The sequence below is a fragment of the Vanacampus margaritifer genome, chromosome 4 (assembly GCF_051991255.1).
Source record: "Vanacampus margaritifer isolate UIUO_Vmar chromosome 4, RoL_Vmar_1.0, whole genome shotgun sequence".
Classification (NCBI taxonomy): Eukaryota; Metazoa; Chordata; class Actinopteri; order Syngnathiformes; family Syngnathidae; genus Vanacampus; species Vanacampus margaritifer.
This window is the reverse complement of record NC_135435.1, coordinates 12735215-12750211: the sequence shown is the minus strand read 5'-3', so window position 1 is coordinate 12750211 and position 14997 is coordinate 12735215. Positions and strand designations below refer to the sequence as shown.

The following is a 14997-nucleotide window of genomic DNA, read 5'->3' as shown; positions in this document are numbered from 1 at the left end:
GAGGCCCGTGTCCAAACATCATCTTCAATGATGAACAACGTCGAGTGTGAGCGCCCGGACAGCCTGGACGAATGGGTCGCGGTAAAAAGTAACATATTCGACGAAGCCGAGGTGTTTAAGCTGGGTTTTATCGTCCAGTGGAACGTCATCGAGTGTAAGTTCGCGGTCACCTGCCACAACCGGACATTACAGCGGCGGAGGCGTAAAGAAGAATTTAGCGTGACGACTGAGCATCAAAGCAGCTGGGCCGGACTCTTCTCGGTGAGCGATTTAAAACGCATCAATCAGCACCTAACTTGTGTCGACGATGTGTTGGCGGCTTGCTTTCCCGACTTGTCAGAGTTCGAAGACGGCAGCTTTTGGGATTTGCTCTTCCCAAGTCGGAAGTACGCTTCGGACGACGAGCGCAGGGACTCGGACATGTCGTGTCGGAAGCTGGAAAAGTACTTCAGCACCGCCATCGACGTTTGCGGGAGAACAATAGTGCTCGACACGCTTTTCTCCCAGGATGAGCGGGACGTAGACGATTACTTTGAGAACCTCCAGGAGTTCAAGAGGAAGAGCATGCACGACGAGATGTCAAGGGCGAAGGGTCACCTGCGGCAGGTAGCCTATTCATAATGTACACACAACCTATATTGACCGCACTTTTCACAGTCTTCATAGGCTGTTAGACCATGACGTCACACGCACTTCCGGGTGGCAAAAAAACACCACTAGGAAACTATCCATCTATTAGTCCTTTGACCGGTGTCGGTACCAGATGTAATCGGCCTGCCAGCTTGTATCGGGGTCGCCTAACGAACACGTCACGCTACAGTATTAGTTCGAAATTACCCAATTGACGACAAACATTGGAAATAAAATATTAAACATGTAATTTAAATAACAAAATGAACGGGCTGAAATTGTAAAAACGTAAATAAACCTAAGAATATAAAAGCAACATATATTGAATAAATAATAAAATAGATTGAATAAATGATAAATCCACACATTATTTGGCTGAGATGTGACAAATATTGTCAGTTTAGATTGCTAATGTGTGATAAGACTATTTTTGTGATGTATTGTGATTTGTGAACTGCTAATAAAAAGTGAACACGTCTGAATCGTGCATTTCGTTAGCGCTGCTGTACTGACGTCATTGGCAAGCTCGACGGCGCTTCAATCTATTATTTATTTATTTATTAAATCTTCAAGTATCCTGCTTTTATATTTTTAGGTTTATTTACGTTTTTACAATTTCAGCCCATACGTTTTGTAATTTAAATTACATCTTTAATATTTTCTTTGCAATGTTTTGACGTCAACCAGATTTTTTTTGTCCAAATAACTTTATTCAACAATGGGCGCTTTGCACAAATACACTACTTCCTGAACTCAATACCACTCTTTGCCCTTTTTTCTATTATGCTGCATGTTTTCCAGTAGACAACAAGTTGTTAATCGTACATCTGATAGATGAACGTTTACTTATTCTACAAGTTGTCACTATACATCACTTGCCTAAATAGATGTACAAAGATTTTTGCTTTTGCATCAGTGTCAGTAAGTGGTCAATATCAAAAGACATTACAGAGTTGTTTTTGTCATCAATAGAACACTTGGAGTACGTAGTTGCTCACAATATTTTGAGTTAACCCTCCTTTGAGAAAATGTTTCAGTAAAGAATGTTTTTGTGCTCAGGGAATATGTGAACTCTGCAAAGGGAGTCATTAATTATTTTATTTTAAGATTACTTCAAAGCGCTTTACAAGCACTCCAATTTTATTCACACACTGCATCCACCACAGTGTCATTATGCACCATTAGTCAAAGGTAATGAATTGAAATAAATCTTTTACTTTGTCAAACATTATGAGTCAACACTGAGCGATTGCGTCCCCTCTATCATCTCAGTTGCTGCAGAGTCACGATGGCGCAGACCGGATGGTGGCGTTGCTCGCGATCTATGCACAAGAGGACGAGGCCTACCAGGACCTGGTCACAGAGGCCACCACCTTCTTCCAGTACCTGCTGCAGCCTTTCCGGGACATGCGGGAGCTGGCTTGCCTGTACAAAATGGAGATCCTGGTAAATAAACGCATGCTACTTGATGGTCAATATAAGGGTTGTCACTATATCTCTATGGCAACCACTGACGGGGAAAAGCTGACAGGAGTTGTTTTTATTTCATTGCTCCACTAGAGCATCAACTTTCCACCAACAGAGGGGGCTAATAGACCAGGCATGTGATCCTGATTATTTGGTTCAGGTGTGTTGGAGGAGGGAGAATGGAAAACAGGCAGGATAGGGGCTCTCGAGGACCAGACTTGGAGGCCCCTGATTAACCAATTTATTTGTAGTAGTGGCACCATCCCTTCTCACTCTTTTTAACTCATTCACTGCCATTGACGGCTATAAATGTCAAAAATTCATTTGAACTATCTCTATTATTTTAACATTTTTTCCTACTTTTGTTAACAAGAGTATGAAAACCTAGAATTTTTTTTATTGTGCATTTAGAGCAGATATACAATTTGTGATTAATCGTGAGTTAACTAGTGAAATCATGCGATTAATTAGAATTACAAATTCTAATGGCCTGATGCCCCTAATTTTTAATAATCTTTTTAAAAATCTTTTCTTGAAAAAAAAGAAAAGAAAAAAGTATTAAAAAAATTAATTGTAACTAATCACGTGACTTCACTCGTTAACTCACGATAAAAAAAAAAAAAAAGATTATTAAAAATTAGGCGTCAAATGCAGTGAATTAGTTGCAGGCTCTGTCAATTAACATTAAAAAAAATAATAAGTTACATAAAGGTAAAAATAAACAAGTAGGTACAATAAATGTCACCTTTAGTATTTGCTGCGGGCCGCTGAAAAACTTAAGGGAAGGCGCAAATGACCCCGGACCGTCTTTTGCATACCCCTGTAATAGATAGTCATGTTGACTACCTGGCACTTAATGTTAATTATCAATTCCCGTTGATGACGGTGGCCACCTTTCACCAAGTGCTCCCGTATATTCGGTGAATGCTTAATGACACGAAGCCGCACAAAAATACACAGAATGATCATCTGTACTCGCCCCGATTGACAGACGAAAACGTGCTCAGTCCGTATATATTTTTTTCAAGGCTTCGCCTCGTTGTGCGCTTGCCGAAAGGTGTCCCTCGTTATTGACGGGAAGTGATGATTAACAGAAGTGGCCAGTTCTGGTGTTGAACTGTCTGTATGGATGTTGTAAAAATGGTGCCGGCAAAGATTATGCCGTTTTCCAAGGTAGACAATTATGCTATCATAATTTAGTACTATCACTTATTAGATCTGTCCATAGTAGTAAATACAAGATTGTTGGAGTAATTTTTCAACAAAGCAAATGTACTGATCAATATATTAGACATTGTTTTTGAAATCTCATTCCTGTACAGGCTTAGAAATCTTTAAACAGTTGGCGTTCCCCCACTGCTGTTTTCCGCAGAAATCCCTGGAGTTTGATGACTTGGGTCCCAAGAGAATTGAAGCTCTGGAGAGGGAGGCGGAGGAGTGGAGGGCCAAAGCGGAAGATGCGGTCGCTTCTATTCAGGACATCACAGTTACCTACTTTGCGCAGACTTCCAAGGCCCTGGCTGGTGACTCATTGCTTTATTATTAATAACATGAATTGTGTGCATCTTACCTCCGCATGTAGGAAATAGATTAGTGCAGTCCCAAGTTCATATACAACCGTAATAGTAGTATGAGCTCATCTGCCACAGCATGAGGTTTACTTGCGCAAACTAATGAGATGCATTTTTGCCGTTTTTAGAGCAAGGAAAAATATTTGGTAACATGAATAGACCCCATACATAATACATGATGATGTAAAAATATAGAACTCCTGTTTATCATGGGGGAATGACTCACCCACAAACTGTGGCATAGAAACTAAAAACGATAGTATGTTTTTTTGTTTTTAATAGCTTTACTCGTCCCGCATGCTTTATCACACATTTAAACCTATTGGACTACACTTAAACCTATTAAAACATAGCATTCTGTTGTCAATGTTGTAACACCACTTTGAGGGACCAAAATACTCGCTCACAGTTTTTGAAATAAGAGGACAAGCTGTTCATTTCTTACTACAGGTTAAATTTGACTGTAAAACTAACATACAAAAAAAGAGATTGATTGCAGGGTTCAACCAAAACCACATAATGTCATATAATGAATGTCAGCTAGCTTAATTGCTAACTTATAATGTAAATCTATAGATGGGCTGATAGAAATTAGCATCAATGTTACAGAGCATGCAACAAAAGAGAATTAAACAATAGTGTAAATATTTAAACAACAAAAAGTTGAACATGTAATAATCTCCTCCATTGAAAGTCTAACTCTAAATTCATACCAAATACGATTGCTTCAAAATCGGCAATAAAAGGGGCGGTGCAAACGTTGGACTGCGACATTCTTGGGTTCACTGTATTTCTGTTTATTATTATTGTTATAGTTGGCATTATATATGGAGATGTTACGTGCCAGAGGTTGTTAGGTAAAATGTTAAAAAAAAAAAAAAAGCTAGGTAGAAAAAACCGTGGAGCAGGTGGATGGCGAAAAACAGGACAAATTTGTTATGCCAAATAAAATAACCTCTCAGAAATAAACAAAGGCAATAATGGAAGTCCAACACAAGTAAACAAAAACTGAACTAAAGAAAACTGCTGCAGCAAAGTGGAGAGCCCCAGTTTTCTCTTCTTATAGGCGCCGAGTTAATCAGCCCCCCAGGTGCGGCGAATCAGGTATAATTAGCTGGGAAAAGCAGAGGCAAGGCAAATAATTGCACTGGGACTTGGCCCAGGGCCATAACAGGAGAAATGTAATATAGTATTTTGACTTATTTAAAAAGCGGAAGTCAACCTTAAGCTTTTCTTGGCAATAATATGTTATATGTGACCTCACTAGTCTAAACATGACATTCTGGTTAATACTATATTTGTGGAATATGAGTTATGTGGCAAAATCCAGCCATTTTTATCTATCTCAGTGGGCGGCCATTTTGTCACTTGCTGTCGACTGAAGATGACATCAAGTTGCAGGCAACGACCAATCACAGCCCACCTGTTTTCTGAAGCTGAGCTGTGATTGGTTGTTACCGGAGACTTGCGCAACTGTGATGTTATTTTCACTCGACAGCCAGTGACAAAATGGCCGCCTTCTGATACTGATCAAAACTGCTGGATTTTGCTGCTTAACTTAGATTCCAATAACGCAATATTAACCAAAATAGTGGGGAATATTACAGTATTATCAAATTCATACCGATCAGGTCCGTTAAAAAAGTTGCCAATAATTTCATATACCACAAACTAATGTAGCGGTGTCAAGAAATGAGGTGCCGTGCAGATGCAGACGTGCCCAACCGACGTGTGTGCATACTGTACATGTCCAGCTATGGTGAAGCAGATGGAGGAGGACAAGTGTCGCTTCGGAGCCGCCGCCTGGGCCTCTGCGGCTCCCCGACTGGAGAAACTGCGCTTCCTGCTGGCCAAGGAAGCCCTGCAGCACATGAGATCAACTGAGATGTGTCTCAACAGCAAGAAAACCAGCATCAAAAAAGAGGTGAGCATCTCGCTCGTCGGGGAGCTTCAACTGCATGCAGATGATTTTTTGTATTATTATTTTTTTAAATATAGGGGATTGTGGGGGGCACCTTCTGTCCATGTGGAAGATTGAGGAAAAACACCTTCACACTCGCCTTGCATGATTCATATTGCACTCTTCAAATACCAGTTTTGATCATGCTGGCTGCTGTGCGTTGTGTGTGTTGCCTGTAATGAGATGAGTGAGAAACACCTACACACAATCACCCTTAGCCACATAACGCGGGGATTCTGTTGAGTGCACCTGCTGATTTCACTGCATGATGCCTCTCTGTATGTGCGTGCGCGCGTGCGCCTCAAATCAATTCACACTCCAAGCTGGAGGCCGATTTCAGTGTTCGCTCCTTGGAAATCTTCATGTTGCCGTACAAATATTTTAGCTCATTTCATCGCAATATCAGAACCAACACATTTGACACTGTTTTGTTCCAGTTTGTCAACTTGTATGGCAAAGACCAGAGCCAAATAGCTGATATGGGTTCCGCGCCCGAGGAAGATCGACAGCGGGACTCCGTAGACCGACTGGAGTTGCAGTTCTACGAAACGCAACTGGAACTGTACAACACCAAGTTTGAGATCCTGAAAAACGAGGAGCAACTGCTGGTGACTCAGACGGACACCCTGCGGCGGCAGATCAGAGGTAGTCATGCCGCACAGGAGGAACACACACATTTTGAGGTCAAACGATGATGTCAAAAATGCATGTTTGAATGCGCGTCCTTTTTTTTTGTAGCAGTTTACATTTACTGTTCACTCTCATTAACACACAGTTGGTAACAAAAGTGAGTACACCCCCCCAGGTGTACAATTTGCTGTAATGGTGACCAAGCAGAATATTGACATTTTAGGCAGGCACAATTTGAATTATTTCATGAAGGGGTATACTCACCTTTGTTGCCAGTGGTTTCAACTTATTGGCTTTGTGTTGAGTTTTATTGAGGAATCAAAAAATCTACAGTCTTACAAAAGCAGTATGTAATGACTGGTAACATAGCAAATGGGAAGATGTGCCACGGGAGACTTAAGTTCTGGTGCTGTTGCTGTTGGATAGATCTTAGATTTAAAAACTTAGACTAGGCAAGGGGTCAGCAACCTTTCCTGTCAAATGAGCCATTTTAGGCCAAATAAAATCTGTCTGTAGCCGCACAATATTTGAACATTGTGATGAACAAAGCAGTGTGTTCGTGCCGAAGGGCCACATGCTAATTAGAGCTGCGCCAGAACACAAAAATATGAGAACAGCATCCAATACGTAGAGATTCATTTTCTTCTAGCTTTTTTTTTTGTTTTTGTTGTTTTGTAATTTTTCATACATTTTTAGACTTTTCTGCCTTTCTGTCAAATTTCTGACATTTATTGGCAATTTTATGGACATATGATCATTTTCTGCTTTTCGTCTTCATTTAAAAAATATATTTTATGGCTATTTTTGGGGACATTTTTTTTCTGCCCTTTTTGCTATCTATTTTCAGACATTTTTGGCAATTTTGTGGACTTCATGGTCATTTTCTGCTTTTCCTCATCTTTTTTAGACATTAAAGTATTTTTTTTTAACTGAACATTTAATTATTCATTTTGTTTTTATTTAATTCATTTAAAAATATTTTATCTAAAAATAAAAAGCAATATTAAAAAAAAAAGTACTTCTACTAAAAAAATTTTGGGGGAGCCACAGGAAAAAGACTAATGTCATGTGGTTCCAGAGCCGCAGGTTGCAGACCCCTGGACTAAGCCAAGTTTCGTATTCCAGCCATCACATCACATGTTGACTACAGTGAACTATCATTGCAATCGAAACTAGTGACTGAACCCGATTTGTGTTTTAGAACTGCAGGAGGAGGTGGTGTATTATGACGTGTGTGAGGATCCCGAGGAGCTCCACAGCATGGTCCACACAGGACCTCAACACACGGAGCCTCCAGCCATCCGCCAGCTCAAGAGGCGTCTGCAGAACCTGGAGACCAAGAGAGGCGACATCTGTGCTCGCCGTGCGTACCTGCGCAACAAAAAGGTGCTGCAAGGGAAAATATTTCACTTTGAGAAACTGACCATTTGCACATGGGAGAGCATTTGCGTAGTTTAGCTTTTTAGCATTTAATTACAAATGGATAAATGCACCTGTTTATGCAGTTATTTGCTGAAGAATTGAACTACAGTATTTGCATGTTTTTGTGCTCCTTTTGTAACACCTTAATGCCACCAGAGGGCACCAAAGCCTTTTCTAGTAGAAAAGTAGCATTAGCTATCTCAACTCTTGTCAAACTTTACCAAAATTCTATTGTCCCATTTTTTTTTTCCTTTCTTGTTTAAACGTCCTTAACTTTTGCGTATTTTAAAAGAGCTAATATCAGTCGATTAAATCAGCCAATCAATTAATTGGTCTGACTGTTGTAAATTGAGGACCATCTGTAATTTTTTTATTACCTGTCTATTGGGTTTTCACGGTGCTAGAATTTCAAATTTCAGGAAAATACTCGATACTTGATACCATTTTTGATACCACGGGGATGAAAAAAAGACAAACACTTTAAATAAAAATATATATCAATATATAAAACAATAATAAATAATATATAAAATAATTTCATTAGCATGGAAAAAAATATTCTTATTTCACTTACTAAACTGTATAATGTAAAATAAATAACCCAAATGAAACAATACCTCATAAAAATTGTGTAACACTGCGTTTTATCTTACAGCAAATATCTCGAATAAATTCTAAGTTTAACAATTGCAAACACTGCAAAGAACAAAATTTTCCGCAACGACTACATTTTTGCTTGTCTGAGATAAAAAATACACATAGGAAACAACAATCAGAACAATATTTTTGAGATGGTAAACAAACAGACAAGTACTGTAAACATGCTCTGTTTATTTTAGCAGCTTTGGGAGACGTTAGACGAAAGAGGTTGTCTCTCTGCTTCAGTCTGCATCTTTAAGAGAAGAAAGCACATTTGAGTCACATTAGCAAGCTAAAGGCTGCTAGCCGCAGGCTCGTGGCTAACGGCTAATAACAAAACAAACCACATTCAACTAGCATAAAGCTAACCGCCGCTACAGCGGATTCATTCTGACTAACATCGTTAATCCGTTTACTACAGTAAGATAAAGGATGAACAGGAGTTTTACTAACGATCCATCACTGGTCCAGGAAATACTAAATACATCTTGACTGAGCGATTGTTGACCAAAAGTGAAAAGAGGAAAATCGTGTAAATAAAATGGAACCATCCGACAACTAAATGTGTGTGTTTTTGCAGGACCAGTGTGTGGAGGCCCACGAGCAGAAGCGACTTGCAGCCCAGCAAAGATCCATAGTCTTCATCCAGCACCATCAGGTCCACATGGTATGTCGCCATGGCAACGAGACAGAGATGCTCCTGCGTCGGCGGCAGCTCCTAATGAGCCGCAATCGGATTCTGTCCGTCTCCCCGCAGTGTCGCCTTCAACTTCTCTCTCTCTCTCTCTCTCTCTGTGTCGCTCCTGTTTGTAGAAACGAGAGAAGAGGAAGGAGGAGGAGCAGAGGAGGAAGCAGTGGGTGGACCAGGAGAGGGAGAAGACTCTGAACAGATTAAGATCCTTCAGAGAGGTTAAAACATTGCTCTTGTTTTGTTTTTTTTGCAGGTGTAGATAGAAATGTTTCTGATGTTGATGGCCTAGCAAAAGAGTCAGTTCCTCAAACGTTTGCATTGTAACGTCAAAGTGCTGATTTGTAACTTGGCAAAGCAAATGAGTCACTGTGACCAGCGCTCTATAATAATTTTGGTAGATGCAAAATCTTCAACGTCTGTCTCTTTGCTCTTTAAAAGAAGCGACAGGGTCAGTACATCCTCAAGTCCGTTCCGACCCAGAAGTCTCTCACAGAGTCGTCTTGTGCCTCCCAGCCACTTTCCATCATCAGCCTTGGCCCGCTGCCGTCATGTGACGGGTTTCCCTCCGTCCGCCCGCCACCGAGACGCAAAACATTATCGACGAAAGCACAGTCGCAAGATGTGCCGGTCCAAATCTACTCTTCACCATCGCCCCCGCCTGCAAACGCTTCGACTGCAGCCCCTTCATCACCGCCGCCGCCGCCGCCTCCTCTTCCTCCGCCGCCACCTCCTGTACCGCCATTCAGTACTTCCTGTCAGGACAAGCCAATGCCGCTCAGTGACCGACAAGAAGCTCCTTTTCTGGCCAAGAACACACTCACACAAAATATAGGTGAGCCTCCATTGTTTACATGGAATGACTTTCTATATCCAAAATGTGTTTTTTTTTTTAACCATCTTGAAAATATGCAGTGTTTTATCTTTAAAAAAAAAAATGGCGGGGGGGGGGGAGACTTTTTATCTTTTTATCTCCAAAGTACAAGATATTATGTTGGAAGTAATTTTTATTTGAAAATGCCACATCTTTATCACGCAAATATACAAATACAGTTTCTTCAATATTTTCTCATCTTAAAAAAAATGCTAATTTGTATCTTAAAAATACAGGGCGTAACTAAAAAAAAAAAAAAAAAAAAAGTTTTATTTATTATCTATTTATTTTATTCGAAAATATAATTTTTTTCCACAAAAATATATGACTTTCTTAAAAATATAAGACTTTTTAGAAAATATGATTTATTTATAACAGAAACATAACTTTATCTAAAAAATGTTTAACTTTTTATCTCAAATACTGACGCAATCTTTAAAAAATCAGTCATTTTTTAAAGATTTTTTAAGAAACAAAAAATTTAACCATTTACATCATGAGATGATTTAGACAAAAAAAAAATTCCAAGAAAATGACTTTTATTTTAAAATGACAATTATTTTAAGAGGGTGACGATATGCAATTTTTTATTTTGAAAATATAAATGTTCTCTAAAATGTAAGCTTTTCATTGAAAAAAATATAAAACTTTTTTTATAATGTACAATGTACGCAACAATTTAAAACAATTCTCAAATATTTCATTTTTATCTTTAAAAAAAAATACTGCTTTTTACCTCAGAAAATAGTTTTTTTTTTATCTTGAAAAAAAATCACAAAAATATGACTGTTAAAAATATAAGACTTTTTATTTTTGAAAATATGATTTATTTATAACAGAAACATAACTTTATCTAAATAAATAAAAATATTCAAATATTGACGCCATCTTAAAATAATCACTTTTTTATTCCAGATTTTTGTAGGAAACAAAAAATTTAACCATTTACATCATGAAATGATTTAGCCCAAAAAAAATTACATAGCCAATTATTTTAAGAGGGTATATATATAAATCTATCACTTTAATCTTAAAAAAAATAAAAAAATACAGCTTTTTACCTCAGAAAATATAGAATTTTTTATTTTGAAAATACAAATTTTATCTTAAAAATATCTGATCTTTTATCTAAAAATCATACAACTTGGTACCTTGAAAATAATGACTATCTAAATAAATATATCACTAAATGATTCCCTTGCAGATCAGTTATTGCGGCTTTACTATCACGGGTTTAGTCCCTCCCCCCACATTTTATTCTCTATTTCATTTTTACCTCAATATTTTTGCTGTTTTTTGGTTTGTTTGTTTTTTGCTATTATTTGTCCTTCTAAGTCAGCCCGGTCCAGAAAGGTTGATTTTTCTTTAGGGGAAATTTGGTTTACAAAATGCAAGCCCATGAAAATTTGAGCTCAACGCCAAAATGTTTTTATGGATGTTTTAATGTAATGTAAAAAAACACCAAAAAAAAACATTACAATCACAGATCTGTTGACATGGGACAGCATCGAAACAGCGGCGTTGCTACGCTACCTACATGGACTTGATTGATTAGCGAGTGTTTGGAGGCTGTGTGTTTTGTTTGTCTGTTTGGCATGTACACGCTGTTCTGTCCTAAATTCCCATCTTCCCCCTTGAGGCCAGACGAGGTATTTCCATTCCCCCAACTGTAAACGCATCCAGCCAACACGGCTTCTTATTTTCTGGGCTGTTGTGGAGGATGAAGGTCATCACCAGAAAGCTGAAGTGTGTTGTTGCCATAGGAACCATGGATGAAGTGCTGGCCTCGCTGCAGCGTGGACACATCCGGCTTCGGAAGGCCCACGGACCCGGGACGCTTCCCGCCTCCGAGGACCCCCGTAGCAGCCTGATGACGGCCATCCGGCAAGGAGTCACCTTGAAAAAGGTCAGAAAGATTTACATGGGACTTCACAAGATCCGCCTACCTTTGTGAAAGTGCCACCGTGTCCGTTTTAGGTGCTTCCGGCCCGCTTGGACGTGCCGGGCGGCAGGCGGGACAACGAGCTGGAGCGCAGCATCAAAGCGGCCATGTTGAGGATGAAGAAGGTGTCGGCCGACTCGGACGATGACGACAGAGGGGACGAGGACACGCAGAGTGGAGATTGGGATAGTTGAGGACGTCTGCACACATATCCATAAATCTATTCTTCCAGCACCATCGCTACTTAAACGATTTAAGTTACGGCCAAATTTGGGTGTGGAAGTTTGCTGACGTGTTTTTTTTTTTTCGGTCCTCATCTACTGTTCGTCAACTTTTGAACCGAAGTGTCATAATCAGGATTTAAATCTTTGATGTGTATGGAAAGTTGTTTGGGATTTTGGACTGTAGTTGCAAATGACGTGTTCACTACTTTTGAAGCTCTAGATGATAACTAGTAGAATTATATTATGTCACCAGTCAAACTAGTAGGTTTACTCACTAGTAACTTGTGGCCTACTAATGCGCAACCAAGCCTTACTAAAAAACTTGCACGCTGCACTAGTAGCAGTTTTTGGTCCAACTAGTAGAGCAGTGTCATGCACTAGTAGCCTCCTGCAGCCTACTATTAGCACCAAAATGCACACTAGTAGTTTTACCCCAATAAAACACTGCCATTGACGGCTATAGACGTCAAAAATTCATTTGAACTATTTCTATTAGTTTAACATTTTTTTCCCACTTTTGCTAGCAAGAGTATGAAAACCTAGAATTTTGTTTTATTGTATTAGAACAAATATAAAATTTGTGATTCATCGTGAGTTAACTAGTGAAGTCATTAAAAATTGTAATCGCCTGGCGCCCCTAATTTTTAACCCCTGGGTGTTGTTTGTCCATTTTCTGGCTTTTTTCTGTTTTTCATCAAAGAAAAAGCATTTGAAAAAAATACACTAGGGACCTGACATTTTACCAGGATTGTTTAAAAATGTAGAAGTTCAAATTGGCGCCATGATGTAATTTATAATTATTACCAAACAGATAGGTCTGATGTCAGTGAACATTTTGAGCGGTTGAAAGTGAAAAAAATATTCATAGATGACTAAGTTATCACACTTCAAAGGAAATGCCAGATTTTGGCACAAATTACAAGAACTTAATCAAACTATAATAACGCCCATTAAAAAAAATTTTTATAAAAAATTTAACAATTTTTTTTTTTTAAATAATAATTCTAGGTTTTCATACTCATGTTAACAAAAATGGGGAAAAAGTGTTAAACTAATAAAAGTAGTTAAACTCAAATTTTTAAAGTCTATAGCTGTCAATGGCAGTGAATGAGTTAACATGTACTGAATTTGTTCCACTATAGTTGAAAAATCATTAGTAAGTCGGAGTTGTTCTACTGTACTAGTGCGCCAAGTTGCTAGTGAGGATAAAGCGTGTTTTAGTATATGAACGTTAAGATGGATATTGATGAAACGTTCAAACAGCTTTCCATAGTAAAGCTGTGCAGCATTTGTTCTTGTATGCTCAGAAATGGAAAATGATGATCTCCCTAATTGAAGGAGTTTTTTTTATTTGCAAAGAAGTTTTGGGCCACACTGAAATGAGAAAAATTACATGACTGGAATTATATCAGATTTGTTTTGGGGGGGGGGGGGTCAAAATGATTGTATTATGACAATAAATACCAGTTCTAAATATTCTCAAGAAATAAAAAAAATATATGGTAACATTCAGAGTGTTTTTAGAGGAGCAATCCTATTCTTAATTTTTTATGCATGAGTATCGATGCCTGCCTTTTTTCAAGGTATCAGGTATTCCAGAGGGATGCCGATATCAACCGCCGATACCTACCCCCCCGACAGTCTGACATTAAATAAGTCCTTGTACACTGCGGTGGTTTGACACGCCAGTGAATCATGTGCATCAGAAAGAAAGAATGATCTTGTTTATAATTATCTGTCATTGTGTTGAGTGACATTTTCTGTATAAAAAGTTGAAGATGCCACAATACGTGCCTTGTGATTGACTGTCTAGCAGTCCAGGGTCCTCTGTGACCATAGAAGATGGATGGCAGCATTTTTATATTGTGGGCCCCAAGGCTTCTCGTTATGTAGTTTTGTCATTTTCAGTGTGGCCTTAATGCACGAGTGCCGCTACTATTTTTTTTTTTGTGGGTGTTTGCAGTTATCCAGTATTATGAATGTATTGAACTGACCTGACCTGACCTTGTCAAGGGTGAATTATTTTAGTCCTTGTTGTGTCCCAACTTTGTGTTGGACCCGTGAGCACTGAAATGTTTTATTAACTGTGCAACTTCCTCAATCTCGATTGAGCCACGGTACATTTTACTTTGCAAAAATGTCCCAACCACCAAATAAAAAGATCACAGGGATATGCAGCGCTAGCTTGACTTACAACTTAAGTTCAATTTGTTCGTGACCGAGCACGTAACTCTGCTTAAATAAAGTTGAATTACTCAATTGACTCACTTTTTAACTCGGTTGTGTACCTTCTGCCATCGTCTATTTTTAAGCATTTAATTGCCCTACTTGTTATTTATATGTCACTGTCATAAAAAGAAATATTTTTCAGACCAATTAAGTAAACACCTGATTTGCTAACACATTGGTTGGGAATGAATGAACGCGCTAAGATGATGTGTATATACAAGCGACAAAAGAACATCTACTAAAAGATAATGTGTTGAAGGCATTTCTTATGTGTGGTATACAGTTTTTGGATTTCATTAGATGAATCGCTAGCAAAACATGTCCCAACACAAAAATATCTGTCCTTAAATTGTTTGTAATGTGATGAACTGCTGTCCCTTTTATTTTTATTTGTTTTAATGTCGCAATGATTGTACGAGTCTATGAGGAGCTGCTTGTTTGAATAAATCTCATTGAATGCTCCCATGAGTGTGTGATCTGAATAGCTCGCCACTAGTAGAATGAACACATCATGACATTCAAACTAATTAACATTGGGGAAGAATTTTCATTTTTTCTAACGTCACCTCACTAGTAACTCCTATTTGGCCTACTACTAAATGGACCTTAAGATGGATATGCAATAAATCCATCCGTGCCTTTTTGACGAGGCTGCGTCGTGTGGACTTGCCCACATGACGACGATGACTCATGTTTAATATGTCGTAGCAGCTGTCACCTT

At 38.6% G+C, this 14997-nt stretch overlaps 1 protein-coding gene across 1 annotated transcript; it reads left to right on the top strand.

Annotated features, from left to right (window-relative positions):
* The first annotated feature begins 27 nt into the window (after positions 1 to 27).
* On the top strand, positions 28 to 14738 carry whamm (WASP homolog associated with actin, golgi membranes and microtubules). The gene is made up of 11 exons (XM_077563581.1): positions 28 to 606; positions 1903 to 2076; positions 3470 to 3620; positions 5423 to 5592; positions 6066 to 6273; positions 7460 to 7644; positions 8900 to 8986; positions 9133 to 9228; positions 9449 to 9842; positions 11645 to 11787; positions 11859 to 14738. Exons 1-11 carry the CDS (start codon positions 28 to 30, stop codon positions 12015 to 12017), a joined length of 2346 nt encoding a protein of 781 aa, XP_077419707.1. The 3' UTR covers positions 12018 to 14738.
* Positions 14739 to 14997: the final 259 nt, after the last annotated feature.

Excerpts from the sequence above, each read along its gene's own strand:
- whamm (XM_077563581.1), top strand. The coding sequence starts at position 28 with ATGATGAACAACGTCGAGTGTGAGCGCCCGGACAGCCTGGACGAATGG. Across the intron at positions 607-1,902 it reads CGAAGGGTCACCTGCGGCAG|TTGCTGCAGAGTCACGATGG; the intron begins GTAGCCTATTCA and ends CTATCATCTCAG. Across the intron at positions 7,645-8,899 it reads CGTACCTGCGCAACAAAAAG|GACCAGTGTGTGGAGGCCCA; the intron begins GTGCTGCAAGGG and ends GTGTTTTTGCAG.